General features: G+C 39.3%; 1 protein-coding gene across 2 annotated transcripts in view; it reads left to right on the top strand.

Moving 5' to 3' along the window:
* Positions 1-15,420, top strand: part of OTUD4 (OTU deubiquitinase 4) — a 42,581-nt gene that overhangs the window by 10,344 nt on the left and 16,817 nt on the right. For both annotated transcript variants that reach the window (XM_070386595.1, XM_070386596.1), the window contains exons 4-13: positions 1,842-1,888; positions 2,434-2,506; positions 3,570-3,651; positions 5,451-5,583; positions 8,976-9,033; positions 9,278-9,395; positions 9,490-9,554; positions 12,966-13,060; positions 14,093-14,193; positions 14,297-14,483. In XM_070386595.1, the coding sequence (XP_070242696.1) occupies positions 1,842-1,888; positions 2,434-2,506; positions 3,570-3,651; positions 5,451-5,583; positions 8,976-9,033; positions 9,278-9,395; positions 9,490-9,554; positions 12,966-13,060; positions 14,093-14,193; positions 14,297-14,483 (959 nt within the window). The remainder of the gene's footprint in view (positions 1-1,841; positions 1,889-2,433; positions 2,507-3,569; positions 3,652-5,450; positions 5,584-8,975; positions 9,034-9,277; positions 9,396-9,489; positions 9,555-12,965; positions 13,061-14,092; positions 14,194-14,296; positions 14,484-15,420) is intronic.

The following is a 15,420-nucleotide window of genomic DNA, read 5'->3' as shown; positions in this document are numbered from 1 at the left end:
AATGGAACAGCTTGGGTTTATGATCTCAGCAGATGGTTTCAGGGAAGGATCTCCTCTGTACCAGAAGGTATTGCTTGTGGAGTTTATGAGAGGCTGTGATTGTTAGGCAGAGGCTATTTTAATAAATCTGTTGTAATGTATGGCACCTATTTCATTTTGGAAAACAAAGCCAACTTTAAAGATTTATTGAAGTGCAAAGTCTGTGGGGAAAGATGATCCTCTTCTGAGAGGATTTCAAACCATCATCCCAAATCCTTTTCTTATCTCAAATCTCTCTTCTTTGAAGGTGAAAGTGCCAGCGTTCACTTACTATAGTTCTTATTTTTAGTAACTCTTGATATTAAGTCTTTACTAATTTCACAGGTGGTTTAGGAATACGTTCTCATGGTCAAAGATTTACTACAGAATGAAGAGTGAAAATCCTTACTTTTCCAGTCATCTTTAAATTCCTGTCTCCACTGTCTCTAGTTCTCTTTCTGTGTGTATGTGTCTATATATATTTATTTTGTTGTACACAATAGGATTATTTTACTGACTTACTTTTTCCACTTAATAGCCTGGAGTGATCTTTTGAGGTCATTTCATAGGAATATAGCTCATTCTTTTTGGTGATTGCATGGTATTTCCATACATAGTTTGGGTGAATGATAAATTATTTAATTCTTCCTTATCTATTAGTGGAATCTTGGGGCTATCTTAAAAAAAATTTTTTTTTAATTATTACAGATAACTGTAGTGGCCACCTTTGTTTATATACATTTTTGTGGACATATGAAATATTTCTTTAGGATAGTTTTATAGAAGTTGAATTGCTAGGTTAAATTAAAGAGTATTTAACTTTTTGATATATGCTGGCCATTTCCTTCTGAAAAGCTTAAGGACTTAAAGTGACTCCTTTAGTACTAAAGCTCCTGCCACACGTTAAAATGATTCCTGGCACACTGCTTTCTTTGTGCCTTCGATTATTCTGGAGAGAGCAGACCTGCCCTTTTTCACCCTTTCTGACCCTTGAGCTCTGCTTCTGGGCAGTGTCCTGTCTCCTGGGCACACACTCTGTGCTGGGCTCTGTCCTGAGTGCTCAGCTGCAGTCTTTGCCTTCTGCAGGTTCTCAACTTAGAGACACTACTCTGTTGTCCTGTCACATCAATAGGAATTCTCACTCCAGCCCTGTTACTAAGGATATTTGTTACCAAGACTTGGGCTGCTTTTTAGTGTATATTATAGCCCTTTTTTTGAAAATATTTTTATAGTATTCTCAGTACTACTACTAATGAGCTCTTCGGGCCATTAAAGAGAATGCATTTGAGTCAGTTCCAGGATGAACCTAGAGCCAAGTAAGTTAGAGAGAAACAAACAGCATATATGAACACATATATGTGCAGTCCAGAAAAATGGTACAGGTGAACCTGTTTGCAGGGCAGCAGTGGAGATGCAGACAGACGCAAGATTTGTGGACACAGTGGGGAAAGGAGGGGTGGGGAGAGTTGAGAGTAGACTGGAAGGATATATTTATTACTGTATGTAAAATAGATAGCCAGTGGGAATTTGCTGTGTGATGCCGGGAGCTCACACTGGTGCTCTGTGACAACTTAGAAGGGTGGGCTGAGGTGTGAGGTGGGAGGGAGTTTCAAGAGGGAGGGGACATAAATACACCTGTGATTGAGTCATGTTGACACACAGCAGAAAGCAACACAATATTGTAAAGCAATTATCCTGAAATTAAATAAATTAAAAAAATATGAATGAGCTCCTCTAGCTAATTAGGTGTATCATATAAAGATGTGTATTAAGGTGCTATAAAAAGTAGACACTTATGGGCCAATGTTTTTTCTTCAATACAGGAATGGGTTGGACAAGTGGAAATAAGTGCCCTTTCTCTTATGTACAGGTAAGCCCTGTAATCACATAGGTAAACAAAAATAAAGCCAGTGGGAAATTAACATGTTCCATTGTAATGGAGTTGTTAAATAGCAGAATCACTTAACAGACCTTCTAGAGAAATGGTTTCCTGCTTTCTCAAGGCTGGTAGCACTGAATGGCAAAGCAAATTGAATGGCAAAGGCAGAGCACCGTATTGTCAGTTTTACAGCTTTTTGTCTGTTAGCAGATCAGGTGAATGCTGTATTTTTTCTTTTCAAAATGTCTTTATAAATTTCATCTCCACGCTTTCTGTGGTTTTGAGGTCTACTTTTAGAATTATATCTGAAGTTATATATAAAATTATATTTAAAATTTTACTTGTTTAAAAGGATACTTTTTGCTTAAGTATGTTGCAGCTTGGTTACCCATTACTGCCTTTTGTTTACTGCTGTTTCTAGGTGCCTAGAATGTTGCTTGGTGCACTTGACTCTTGAGTGAGTGAATGAATGAATGACTGAATCTCAATTTATGAAGTGTATTTCATCAGAAATAATTTCTAAATGTTTTTTTCAGGAAAGATTTTATAATTTACCAGAAACCAAATGTTTCTCCTTCACAAGTAACTGAAAATAATTTTCCTGAAAAGGTAAGAATTGTTCCAAGTTTTTCTAAAGGATTTAAGTAAAGGAACCACTCACTTGCCATCTTGACTGCCTGAGCTATAATTTTTAAGTGACTTTTTTTTTTTAAGTTATTATTAATCATTCACAAGTTTTGTTATTTTGTATTTGTTTTTCCGTACAAATGTTGAACTCTGTTGTGACATTTTATTAGAGAAAAATAATTGAGATGCCAGTGTATGTGATTAACTAGACTGTACTGTTTTACATCAGTATATACATTAGATAGAAAAATAACTTGTGAAAATAGGTTCTACTGCATCCAGAAACACTTAACTGTGATATATTTCCCATTACAGGGATAGTTCACTGGCTACAGTGTTGTTACCTAGTCACAAAGCAGAAACAACTGAAAAATGATGTGAAGCCTAGAAAGGGGTGGCGGGGGGAACACCATGATTCATTACTAGAGAATTTTGTTTTCATGATCTGCATTGGGTTATCCAGCCCAAGTTGAAGTGTCTCGTCACCATGTTTATGGTGGCAGGGGGCAGGGAGCCGAGGTAAATACGCCTTTGTAAGGACTCGTGGGTGTCCAAGGTGCCTGGCTCTGGATCTGGCCTTTACAGTGTAATTTTTGGAACATAACGTAGTCTAAGCAAAGTCAATGTGTGTTGCTCTTTGCGTAAGTGATCGATTATTTAGAAGGTACATAAAGCTGTAAAGCAGAAAAAAAATGTACTTTTGATTCTGCTTCTTAGAGGTAAGCATCATTAAAGTTTTAGAATATTTTCTTACAGTCTTCTAACCCTTCTCTTGCAATAGTTGAAATCATTTGTTCTTACAGATTGTGTGTGATTTTTGTGATGCAGTAAGCGTTTCCCCAAGTCATTAGGAATTTCTGATTCCTTGGCTTTGTAACATTTCAACATACGGATGTACCATGACCACATTACAGCTTTAGGTTACTTCTAAAACATTCTACCTGGAAATTTGTTTACTAGTAACTCAGAGATATTAGAGATGGAAGTAGCTGTGTAAGTGTTGTATGTGAAGGGCTGAAAGGTGTATTCTGTTTTTCCCTTTCAGGTATTACTGTGTTTTTCAAATGGAAATCATTATGATATTGTCTATCCCATAAAGTATAAAGAGAGCTCGGCTATGTGTCAGTGTAAGTATCACCCTTGCGTTGGTATAGAAATTTTCTTCCTAAGCTTTATTGTCTTACGCAAACAACTCAGGGCAGATACACTGTTTTGTTGTGTAAAAATATATTTCTGAGAACTTTAGGTTACCAAAAATTTTAATACTCTAGTAAAAACTTGTTTCAATAGGAAAAAGGTGCTAAGAGATTAGAGTTTGGCTTGTAAATGTGAAGTTATATTTTCCTGTGGTAATTAATATCATTAATAAAGATTTGAATGTTTATAAAGCTTTTAGTGCATAGCTTGAAAATCTCAATGATTCAGGAAATCAGTATTTGATTGTATTTGTCACTTGACCAGGGTTTCTTGACCTTTTACTATTAAAATATAGGGCACATAATTTTTTGTTTTGGGGGTTGTTGTGTGCCTTGTAGAATGTTTAGCATCTATTATGCCAATAGTGGGGCTTCCCTGGTGGCTCAGATGGTAAAGAATCTGCCTGCGATGCCAGAGACCCAAGTTTGGTCCCTGGGTCCGGGAGATCCCCTAGAGAAGGGAATGGCAATGCACTCCGTAGTCTTCCTGGAGAATTCTGTGGAAGGGGAGTCTGCGAAGTTGCAGAGTTGGACACAGCTAAGTGACTGACCTTCTGACATGCCAGTAGAGCGCTCTCTCCCGTGTGACAACCACAGATGTCTCCAGACTTTGCCAGGTATTTCCTGGGAGGATAAAAGCCTCTCCACCTCTCCCAGTTGAGAATTACTGCTGTGGCAGTGCCTTCCTCCCCTCTTTATTTCCTTTATCATCTGTTCTGACAAGGTGCACATGACCCATACGAAGCACAGTGCCGGGCATATGACAGCCTCTTCTCCCCTGTTCTTTAGCTAAGGAGGACCAGTAAAGACAGCACATGACGCCTGCCTTTTCAAAGCTGGAATGTCCAGCTTTTGATTGACTGGGAGAGGCAGAGAACATAGCCCAGGATCTCAAAACAGATCAATTTACAATTTTATATTACTTGTATTTAATGTATTGATGTATTTAAAGCTAACAGTAATACAAAAAGGTATCACAGCTGTGAGCCAGGGGTGATGAAATTCAACACGCCCAGTGAGCAGTGACTTAAGTGTGGTTGTACACACTGTGCTAAGCCTCTGCATCTGCTTTCATAGTTAATCCTAGCACGGTGAAGTGCTCTCATTCCAGCTGTTCACATCAAGGAACTGAGAACCAGAGAGACCGCACAGCCTACCCAACCTGAAGAAGCTCAGATGGAAAACTTAAGGAACACCAAGTTTGCTAGAAAGAAGATACCTTTTCATAATGGACTAAAAAGAAACCATTGTAAAATGTATTCTCAGCAACCACTGAAGCATATTGAGACAATGTTTCTGCTTTACAGAAAGAGGAAAACAAAAACAAACCCACACTCCAGAAAACAGAAATATCTTACCAAATGCTCAAAACCTCTGCATGGAGTTCAGGACTCTCATTTGCTTTAATTACAGCAAACCTTACCAAAACAAGTACACCAAGAATCCATCACAGTGGTGTCTACCCCTCAAACGAGTCCCCAAGAGACCCCCTTTCTCACCATCTTGTATCTGCCTCAGTATCATCCAGACAACAGGCAGTGATAATTTTGAACTAACTAACTGCAAAGACGGGAGTCTAGTTGGTCTCTAGGTAATTTTCTGATTGAATTGTGTTATTGGTCATAAGGTGTTAGAAGGTATTCAGTTAAGGTTTTAGGAGCCTGGGCGCCTCCGTTTTATGTTAGACGTAAAATTCATGCTGTGTAACATCTCTTTCTTGTTAACTTCAGCTCTGCTTTATGAATTGCTGTATGAGAAGGTATTTAAAACTGACGTCAGTAAAATCTTGATGGGCCTAGATAGCTCTGAAGTAGCGGATGAAGACAACAGTGAAATATCAGATTCAGAGGATGACAGTTGCAAGTAAGAGTGGCTTTGTCCTAAAGTACCTTTGTAGTGCCATACGAGGAAACAGTTCCGTAAACGTTTTTGTACGGCGTTGCCTCACTTAGTGAGGTATTATGGTATTTCTAAAGTACAGCAACGTGCAGCAGAAGTTTCTTTTTTCCTGCCACTGCTATTACTTCATTTCTATTATGGGACTGTTTCTTTCGGAATTTGGTTTTTTGTTTGTTTTTGTTAAGCATCTATTTTTATTTCTATGTAATCATGCATATATCTCTGAAATAGATTTGGTTCTACCTGTGTGTGTGTGTGGAGGGCGGGGGGCTTCTCTCATAGCTCAGTTGATAAAGAATCCACCTGCAATGTGGGAGACCTGGGTTCGATCCCTGGAGAAGGGAAAGGCTACCCACTCCAGTATTCTGGCCTGGAGATTTCCATGGTCGCAAAGAGTTGGAAACGACTGAGCGACTTTCACTTCATATGTGTGTATATCCTAAAGTTTTCAGGTTAGGCTGTCAATTGCTTACATAACCAGTGATGAAAAATGGCCATTTTGATTTCCTTGACTTTCTTTTATTGTTCTCTTTCTTAGATAATGCCTCCCCTTTTTATATAATACAAATCCAAAGTTGGAATATAAGTATATGTAAACAGCTCTGGATAATAATGTTATTTATTTATGTTTGTTTATGGTGTGATTACGGAGAAGGCAATGGCAACCCACTCCAGTACTCTTGCCTGGAAAATCCCATGGACGGAGGAGCCTGGTAGGCTGTAGTCCATGGGGTCGAGAAGAGTGAGACACTTGCTGAGTGACTTCACTTTCACTTTCATGCATTGGAGAAGAAAATGGCAACCCACTCCAGTGTTCTTGCCTGGAGAATCCCAGGGACGGCGGAGCCTGGTGGGCTGCCGTCTGTGGGGTCGCACAGAGTCGGACACAACTGAAGCGACTTAGCAGTAGCAGCAGCATGATGTGAATAAACACCTTTTAACTTAGAGTCTGAAACTTATTTTTCTTTTCCACTTAAGACATACAGGGTAGTGGCTAAGAGCTTGGGCTGTGGACATTCTGACCTGGTTTCATTCCTGGGTTCCTGCCAACTAACTGAACTTAGGGCAAGTTGCTTAAAGCCTCAGTCCTATAGATATAAATGAGGATATGTCAGTATTTCTTTAAAGTAGATAATTTATAAGAATGAAATGAGATGTACATGTGCAATGCACAGCCCAGTTCTAGGTATAGTGTCCAATGTGTATGAATTTTTATCAATGATACTAAGAAATGTACTTTGTATGTTCTAAGAACCAATCGGTTTCATCCTCAGTGAAGCTAAAAGTATATTATTCCTTTTGTATGAGAGTATGAAAGTATCCTATGATACGTACTGTGAAACTAGAGGAAGATGAAATTAAAGCCTCAGGATATCTAATTCTTTATTAAAGACTTATAAAATATATCCCCTTGTATCTGTAATTCCAGGCATTTCTTGAATTAAATGGTTGATCCTGATTGAAAGTTTGATTGACCATTGTTTCTACATAAGAAAGAAATGAGTCAGATTAAAATCTGGGTCTCCCATTGTAAATTAATCCTAGAATTGATTAAGGGGCTTTGCACAGATGGGAATTGTGCTACATGGTTTTCTCCAGGTGCCCAGTGTGATTAAGGCATGTTATGGAGCATACAAGAAGTTGGGATGGAGAATGATGATTCGCTTGTTTAACTTATCACCATGAGTTGATGTGGGGGGACTTGAGCACATACCCTGTGGTTGGTGCTGCTGATGGCTTTAGCAAAACTGGGTCTGGGATGGCAGCTGGCAGGTGAAGTAGGTGAAGTATGGAGTAGAGGCTAGTAAGCTTGTAGAAGTTTGCCAGGGATGGTGTGTACATTGTCGTGATCAGTTTTCATTTTTATACTGCATTACTATAGCCCTGGGAGCATGGAAGCCTTTCTGATGAATTTTTTGTTGCATTATTAGGGTTTCCTTTACTAGTGTCATGTCTGGCTTAGGGAAGACAAAGCTTCATTTAGGGGAGACTGCTCCATAATCATGGCAAGACAGATAGGCGCGGTATGGTAATGAGGAGAAAGCAAGGATGCCGCTGTACTTCTGTGCCTGGATTCTTTTCACATTCGTATTGATGAATCTGGAAGCATCAGCAATTAGGGTGCTTTTTTAATCCAGACTCTAGATAGTTGTCTAGACTCTAATAGAGTCTCTTAAATATTGCTGCATTTAGGGGTGTGACACCTAAAGACTAGAGATTGGTTTATGAAGGAGGAGGAATTATATGACAGAAGAATACAGGTACCTTCTCACCCAGTCACCTGCCATCACTGTCCAGCCTCACCAACCTCTTGGCTGCCCCAGGGTCTTTGCACTTGCTTCCCATCTGCTTGCAGTACTAAACAGCCATATGGTTTGCTCTCTTGTCACCTTTAATTCTTTATTCAAAAACATATCATTCTTTATCCCATTTTTTATTATTTGAGCTAGGCCTCAACACTGTAGTTTTTCTACCTTTTTCCCCCCAAAGCACTTAGCAGCATTAATGATGACTGATAACTTATTTAGCTTGTATCTACTTTCACCAGATTGTATATCTTGTAGTGGAGTATTTTGTTTGATGGAGCCTCATCTATTGATGGACTTTGCTGGTGGCTCATTAGGTAAAGAACCCACCTGCCAATGCAGGGGACACAAGAGATGCAGGTTTGATCCCCGGGTCTGAAAGATCCTCTGGAGAAGGAAATGGCAACCCACCCCTGTATTCTTACCTGGAAAATCCCATGGACAGAGAGTAGTCTGGCGGGCTACAGTCCCTGGGATCACAAAGAGTCGGACACGGCTGAGTGCACACACATACATACACACATATCTACTGATGTATTTCTGAAAGGAAGTTTTTACATTAAGTGTTTTTATAAACTCAGTTACTGTATCATCCCACATTTCATAGTTTATTTCTGTTCCTCTCTTCTTGTTGATTAAGTCAGTACAAATTAACGATAAAAATGTTTGACTGGAGAAGGAAATGGCAACCCACTCCAGTCTTTCTGCCTGGAAAAGTCCATGGGCAGAGGAGTCTGGTGGGCTGCAGTCCTTGGGGTTATATGACTGAGCACGCATGCATGAGGAGGGTGGAGGAGGTGGGTTGGTAGCAATAAACTGGTAAACTTAAAGGAAAAAAAACTTTGCCTTATATGCATATACACATACCCACATGTATACTCTGTATGTGCTTACATATACATATCCACACTTCCGTCTGTTTGAGCTCCTTGGGATACAGTTTTGACTTTGGACTGTAACTCTGAGATTTTTCTCTGAAGTTAGAGTAAGTGAAAAATGTGTGTGAACATTTTTGTACTCCTAATGATACCTGTATTTCTTCCTTTGTAGGAGTAAACCTACCACTATTAATGATGTGAATGGATTTAAAACTTTGTCAAGTGACCAGGTATTTTTATTTAATGGTTTTTAACTATCTCTTCAATATAAGAAAGCATACAAGTTTATAGCCTTAATTTTTTTTCTCTTTTCTGGTACATTTTCAATAGAGTCAGGATCATCTCGTAAGACATTTTTTCGGTGACTTCCTATTTTTTAAAGCTTTATTCTTTTGATTTTTCTCTTATACGTATCTCAAACACATTTTAAAAGCGTTTCTTTGTTGATTGGGCTTCTTGACTTTGTTTACTTAGCATCCGAAAAGCAATGGAAACTCTCCTAGCCTTCCTTTGTCTAGAAAGGTTCTTAAGTCACTCAGTCCAGCAGTCTATAGAAATGTGGAATATGAAATTTGGCTAAAGTCTAAACAAGGTGAGTTAAAAAAAATCTGTATTTTCCAGAAATTTACTTTGAGGTCCTTGAAAATGATTACATCAACTTGATATTATGCTGATATTCTTTACAGCTCAACAAAAACATGATTATTCCATTGCTGCTGGCTTACAGTATGAAGTTGGAGATAAATGCCAGGTAAGTGATTATGTAGAGGAAGAAAAGATTTTACTTGAAATCTTATTTATTCTAATAGGAACTAAAAAACAGCTTAAGTTTGGATGTGTTGTTAATTTGCGATTTCAGAATATATTTTATCATGTATACATTTTAACAGTTAAAAATATTTAGCTTTTGAATACATTACCAAAATCATGTATATCTAAAACTGTGTGACCCTTCACATGCTCTTTAAAGCAGTTCAGTCTTTGATAGTACTTGCTTCAAAGATGTAGCAGTAACCTTTTAGATTTTTAGATATTTTCATTATAGCTGACAGGTAATATACTGACATTGATTCAGACTTGACACTACAGGTCAGTTTGGTTTATGAAAGTCATCCTGGAAAATTTTGATATAACACGTAGTTCTTTTGTTGGATTGAGTAAAAGAAAGGGAACAGTTGGAGAAGTTTTGCCTTTTACCTTGAATAAGCTGCTGCTCTGGGCTTACTCAGCTGACCGGTAAAGGGGAAAATTGAGTTATGTCAGCGTTTCTTACATGGAGTGATCTGCACCCCTGCCTCCCCTCTAGCAATGTCTGCAGACATTTTTGGTCATTACACCTGGGAAGGTACTACTGATACCTAGTGGGTAGAGGCCAGGCATGGTGCCAGACATCCTAGAACGCACAGGACACCCCCCACCCCCACTCCCCCACCCCCAACACACACACAGCAAGGAGTCGTCTGGTCCAAAGTATTACTAATGCCAAGACTGGAGAAACTTCTATGAAAAAATATGACTCTTTCTAAAACAAAAGCAACCCCCATACACCAAAAATATTGTTATTTGGAAGATAATTGTCATCAAGAATGGTTCTCATCAAAAAGTGTTACCTTTTAAAAACTATTTTGAAATAGCCATTGACAGACATTTCTTCTTGACTTGTGGAGGAAATAGTCATTCCTTCATGATAAAGTGGTTTGTGAAAAGTGTCTGGGGACCAGGATTGTTTCTGGGTATCAGTGACAGACTTTACCTTAAGAACTTTGAGTAGTGTTGTGATTCGAGGGTATTTTGAAAGTAGAGGAAGAAGAGGATGTGATTCTTTCAGGGTTGTCAGAAATGTGCTCTAAGCATAGAACCGAATCTGGGAATCTTTTACTGTAGTGATTTGGGGAACTTGGCAGAGAACAAAACAGAAGAGGGCCCTCCTTCCCCACCCTTCTTAGTAGAGAAAAGAAAGTACTTTTTATACTGTATCGCTAAAATTGTTTTATTCATTGTTGTAAACTGAGCATATTTCATTTGAGCTTTCAGTTCTTGATAAAGCAGAAGGTAAAGCAGGTACTTGTTTTAATTTTTTCTTTTTTAGAGTATTTTCCTTTTCTTCTACTTGACTATTTCACTTGGATAAAATTTAATTGAAATTTTATTATGGAAAGTGTGAAGGTGAAAGTGTTAGTCATTCAGTTATGTCTGACTCTTTGCAACCCCATGGACTGACTGTAGCCTGCCAGGCTCCTCTATCCATGGGATTCCCCAGGCAATAGTACTGGAGTGGGTTGCCATTTCCTCCTCCAGGGGATCTTTCCGACCCAGGGATCAAACCCAGTTCTCCTGCATTGGCAGGTAGATTCTCTACCGTCTTTATTCTATCCTGTCTACAGAGTCTCTGACTCAAAGATGACTTTTATTTACTCAGTTCAGTTCAGTCTCTCAGTTGTGTCCAGCTCTTTGCGACCCCATGAATCACAGCACGCCAGGCCTCCCTGTCCATCACCAACTCCTGGAGTTCACCCAAACCCATTTCCACTGAGTCGATGATACCATCCAGCCATCTCATCCTCTGTTGTCCCCTTCTGCTCCTGCCCTCAATCTTTCCCAGCATCAGGGTCTTTTCAGATGATTCAGCTCTTCTCATCAGGTGGCCAAAGTATTGGAGTTTCAGCTTCAACATTAGTCCTTCCAATGAACACCCAGGACTGACTTCCTTTAGGATGGACTGGTTGGATCTCCTTGCAGTCCATGGGACTCTAAAGTCTTCCCCAACACCACAGTACAAAAACATCAATTCTAAAGCACTCAGCTTGCTTCACAGTCCAACTCTCACATCCATACATGACCACTGGAAAAACCAGAGCCTTGAGTAGAAAAACCTTTCTTGACAAAGTAATGTCTCTGCTTTTGAATATACTATCTAGGTTGATCATAACTTTCCTTCCAAGGAGTAAGCATCTGTAATTTCATGGCTACAGTCACCATTGCAGTGATTTTGGAGCCCCCAAGATAGTCTGTCACTGTTTCCCCATCTATTTCCCATGAAGTGATGGGACCAGATGCCATGACCGTAGTTTTCTGAATGTTGAGCTTTAAGCCAACTTTTTCACTCTCGTTGTTCATTTTCATCAAGAGGCTCTTTAGTTCTTCTTCACTTTCTGCCATAAGGGTGGTGTCTTGTGCGTATCTGAGTAAGCATGTAAATGCAGTTTCAATTTTAAATAAACATTAGCTTCAGAAAATCTTTTTTATTGTTCAGCTCTTGAGGAGAGGGAAGCAGTGTCCTGCTGTGACCAAAGAATGGAATCTCAGCTTGAGGGCTTGGAATGGGCGGTGCATCCCTCCGCCTCTGGCTGGTGAGGGTGACTGCTGGTGCCATATTAGTACCCGTCCCGGAGTTCTGGTGTTCTCGAGTTCTGGACCCAGTCCCCCTGTGGATGCTGAGGGCTGGCGGTACTGATAACGGGAGATGGCTTTGAGCAAGGCTGTGTCCATCTGGCTGCTAGAGCAGAGTTAGGGGTGCCCTTTGCCAGAAGGAAAGCAAAAGGCTGACTCTCCTGTCCTGATGTGCCGTTGTGTAATAACCAGCTGTGTGTTAGAGAGGAGACGATGCATCTATTTTTAGGGAGCAGAAAGGTCACATTTACATATTACAATGTTTGAAATATTGGAAAAGTGAGAAGATAATATAATTTTCATAGCAGGTGCTCGCCTTTGTTGAGCGGTTGCTGTGTGCAGGCTGGTGTCCTCTATATGCCTCATGTGTGCCTTATCATGCCTCTGGTGCCCGTGATGTAGAGACTCTAATCAGCCCCGTATTGCGTATGAGCTCAGTGAAGCACCGGATAAGCTACTGGCCCGAGGTCATATTGCTGCTTGAGTAGAAAAGCGGGACCTGGAAGCCTGGTGTGTGGTGCCACAGCCCTGCCTTCAGAACCCAGACAGTTTAGAAAAAACATGGAAAAGTAAGCAAAGGAAAGTATTTTGGAAAGAGATACACAGGTCTGGAAGATCAGAGGCATTATGGTGTACTCTTTTGAACTTAGTTTTGTTTTTAACTACATATGTTCCTCTACACTTTAGTTGAAAATGAAATGGCAGTTTAAAAACGAATCATTGATGCTAAAGCATCAGGTGACTGATTTTTCTTTGCGAATTTGTTCAACAGGTTAGGTTGGATCACGATGGAAAATTTTCTAATGCAGACTTTCAAGGGGTTCACGCTGAGAATGGGCCAGTTTTGGTCGCAGAACTTGGAAAGAAGTACGTACTGTTTGCAGCTAAGGTGTTAATTCACCTTCTCTTCCACTTAGCCTGATGTAATCACGAGCATTTCTAAATGTCCCTGTGTATTTGTGAATTCAGTTAAATGTGTTGTGGGTGTATACAGAAATATACTTTTTTAGATCTCTGAAAAATAGTTTGAGTTCAAATTTAGTGTTTATGTGTTAAGGTATTTTAAATAAAAGGTACTTACTTCATTGCTTACTGTTTAAAATGTGCCATTCTTCACTAAGGCAGTTTAGAAAATTAACCTATTGTAACTGATGCTTTGGAGGACAGGGGCAGTATTCATTTCTGATTGCATTCATTGCTGCCTTGCATGTAGTTTTCAGTAAATGATTATCTGGTGGAGTGAAATACTTGCCATGATACAGTGTTACTTTAGAGCAGCTTTTGTTTCAGCTGCTGCAGCCTTTATTTGAGGGAAAGGTAGTAAGATCCACCTAGACTTTACCATGGAGAATTTCAAACATGCGCAGCTGAGGTGGGTAGTCAAGATAACTGTCACCCTAGTTTCATAGCTGACAGCAGGTTTGCCATCTTTTCTAATCTCTTCTCCCTAACCCCTTAAAGCAGAAGAAAGGAGCAGAATTGGAATATTTGAAAGTAAATCCCAGATGTCTCACCATTTCTCATAGATGTTGTGCGTCTGTGTGTGTCTCTAACACAGTAAGGGCTTCTCCATTCCCCATCCTTAGCTACAGTACTGTCATCACACCTCACAGAATAGTTTTCTTTCCTTCCTTATCTAACCTTTTGCTTAGATTGTGATTAAGACCTCTCAATCTTCTGTTCTTTTAGGTTAGAAAATAGGTTTTTGATCTTTGTCATTTGATTATAATTACATATGGATTGCTGAATGCTTTGTATTTGATAGTGTGTTTTTACTATAAGAACTAAGACTGGAAATTCTTAGGTAAATTGAACATAAAAGATTTATGTAGAATACTTAAGTGCACAGTCTCAGTAGAGTACTTTAGGTTACTTCAAGTCTTTTTCTTCTTTTTAAAGATACTCACCGAAGAACCTCAAACCGCCTCCCTCAGAAAGCTGGAACACAGTGTCAGGAAAGAAGATGAAAAAACCCCCTTCGGGACAGAATTTCCATTCTGGTAGGAGCTCATCAACTTAGTCTTCCTTTGGGGGAGGGGATGGTACTTGGAGTTGTTGACAATAGGAGGAGAGTTATGAAGTATTTTTGGCTTCGTGTCATAGACATGGATTACAGAGGGCCAAAGAACTCAAGCAAGCCAATAAAAGCCCCGTCAGCTCTACCTCCTCGCCTGCAGCACCCTTCAGGAGCGAGACAGCATGCATCCTCCGGTCATTCTGCTGCGCCACAGTCTCAGAAAACCTCCAGCGAGCACAAAAATCTTAGCAGAACACCCTCACAGATCATAAGGTAACCTTACTGAATGCAAGAGAGCTGGAAGTTAAGTGAGCCAGCATTTCTTATTTGCTGTGTTACATGCATTTAGAAAGTTACAATTTTTTGTTCATATACTTGTCTAAAGCCTTAATAGTAAGAGTATTGTTGATAAAATAATGTGAGGATTTCAGTTCTTCATAGTATACTCTCATCACACAAATCAAAGTAATTTTATAGTTTAAGACATTTTGATTTTTTTATTTTTCACACAACAGCAGGATACAAATTGTATTTGAGTTACCATAGATTCTAAACCAGGAGACACTGGAACATACCTAGGGACATACGGTGAGGTACAGAAATTTCATGGCCTAAAGGTATTGAAGTCAATCATACAGAGTCTGTTCGCTTTTCATGGTGGAATTCTACTGAAAATCAGTATCAAAAGATGTTTGAAAATAACCCACATATTTTTAGAGAATGAGATGGTTGGATAGCATCATTGACACAGTGGACGTGAATTTGAGCAAGCTCTGGGAGACCGTGAAGAACAGGGAAGCCTGGTGTGCTGCAGTCCATGGGGTTGCAAAGTCGGACACGACTTAGTGACTGAACAACAGCACATACTTTCAAGTGCAGTGTGACATTTACTAAGATCTTTGACTTAGCCATTGGAAGCCTCAGTAAAAGCTACAAGAGTGAAAAACAGAGGGTGATTGCAGAGAAGAAAGCATTTTAAATGAAAAATTAATATCAAAATGAGAAATTAATTTCAATGATACTTTTATTTATTTATTTATTTTTTCAATGATACTTTTAAAACCCCATGTATTCGGAAACTAAATGTCCACTTTGAAGTGATGGGTGTGTCTAAGAAGCTAAAAGAAGGAAAATTAGAAAATATTTGTAGCAGAAAAAAAATGAAAAGAATTTATCAGAATTTTTTGCATGCAGCTGAAGCTGCTCAGTG

Source organism: Bos mutus, chromosome 17 (assembly GCF_027580195.1).
Source record: "Bos mutus isolate GX-2022 chromosome 17, NWIPB_WYAK_1.1, whole genome shotgun sequence".
NCBI classification, from domain to species: Eukaryota; Metazoa; Chordata; class Mammalia; order Artiodactyla; family Bovidae; genus Bos; species Bos mutus.
The sequence above is the reverse complement of the archived record's forward strand: the minus strand, read 5'-3'. Positions and strand labels throughout refer to the sequence as shown.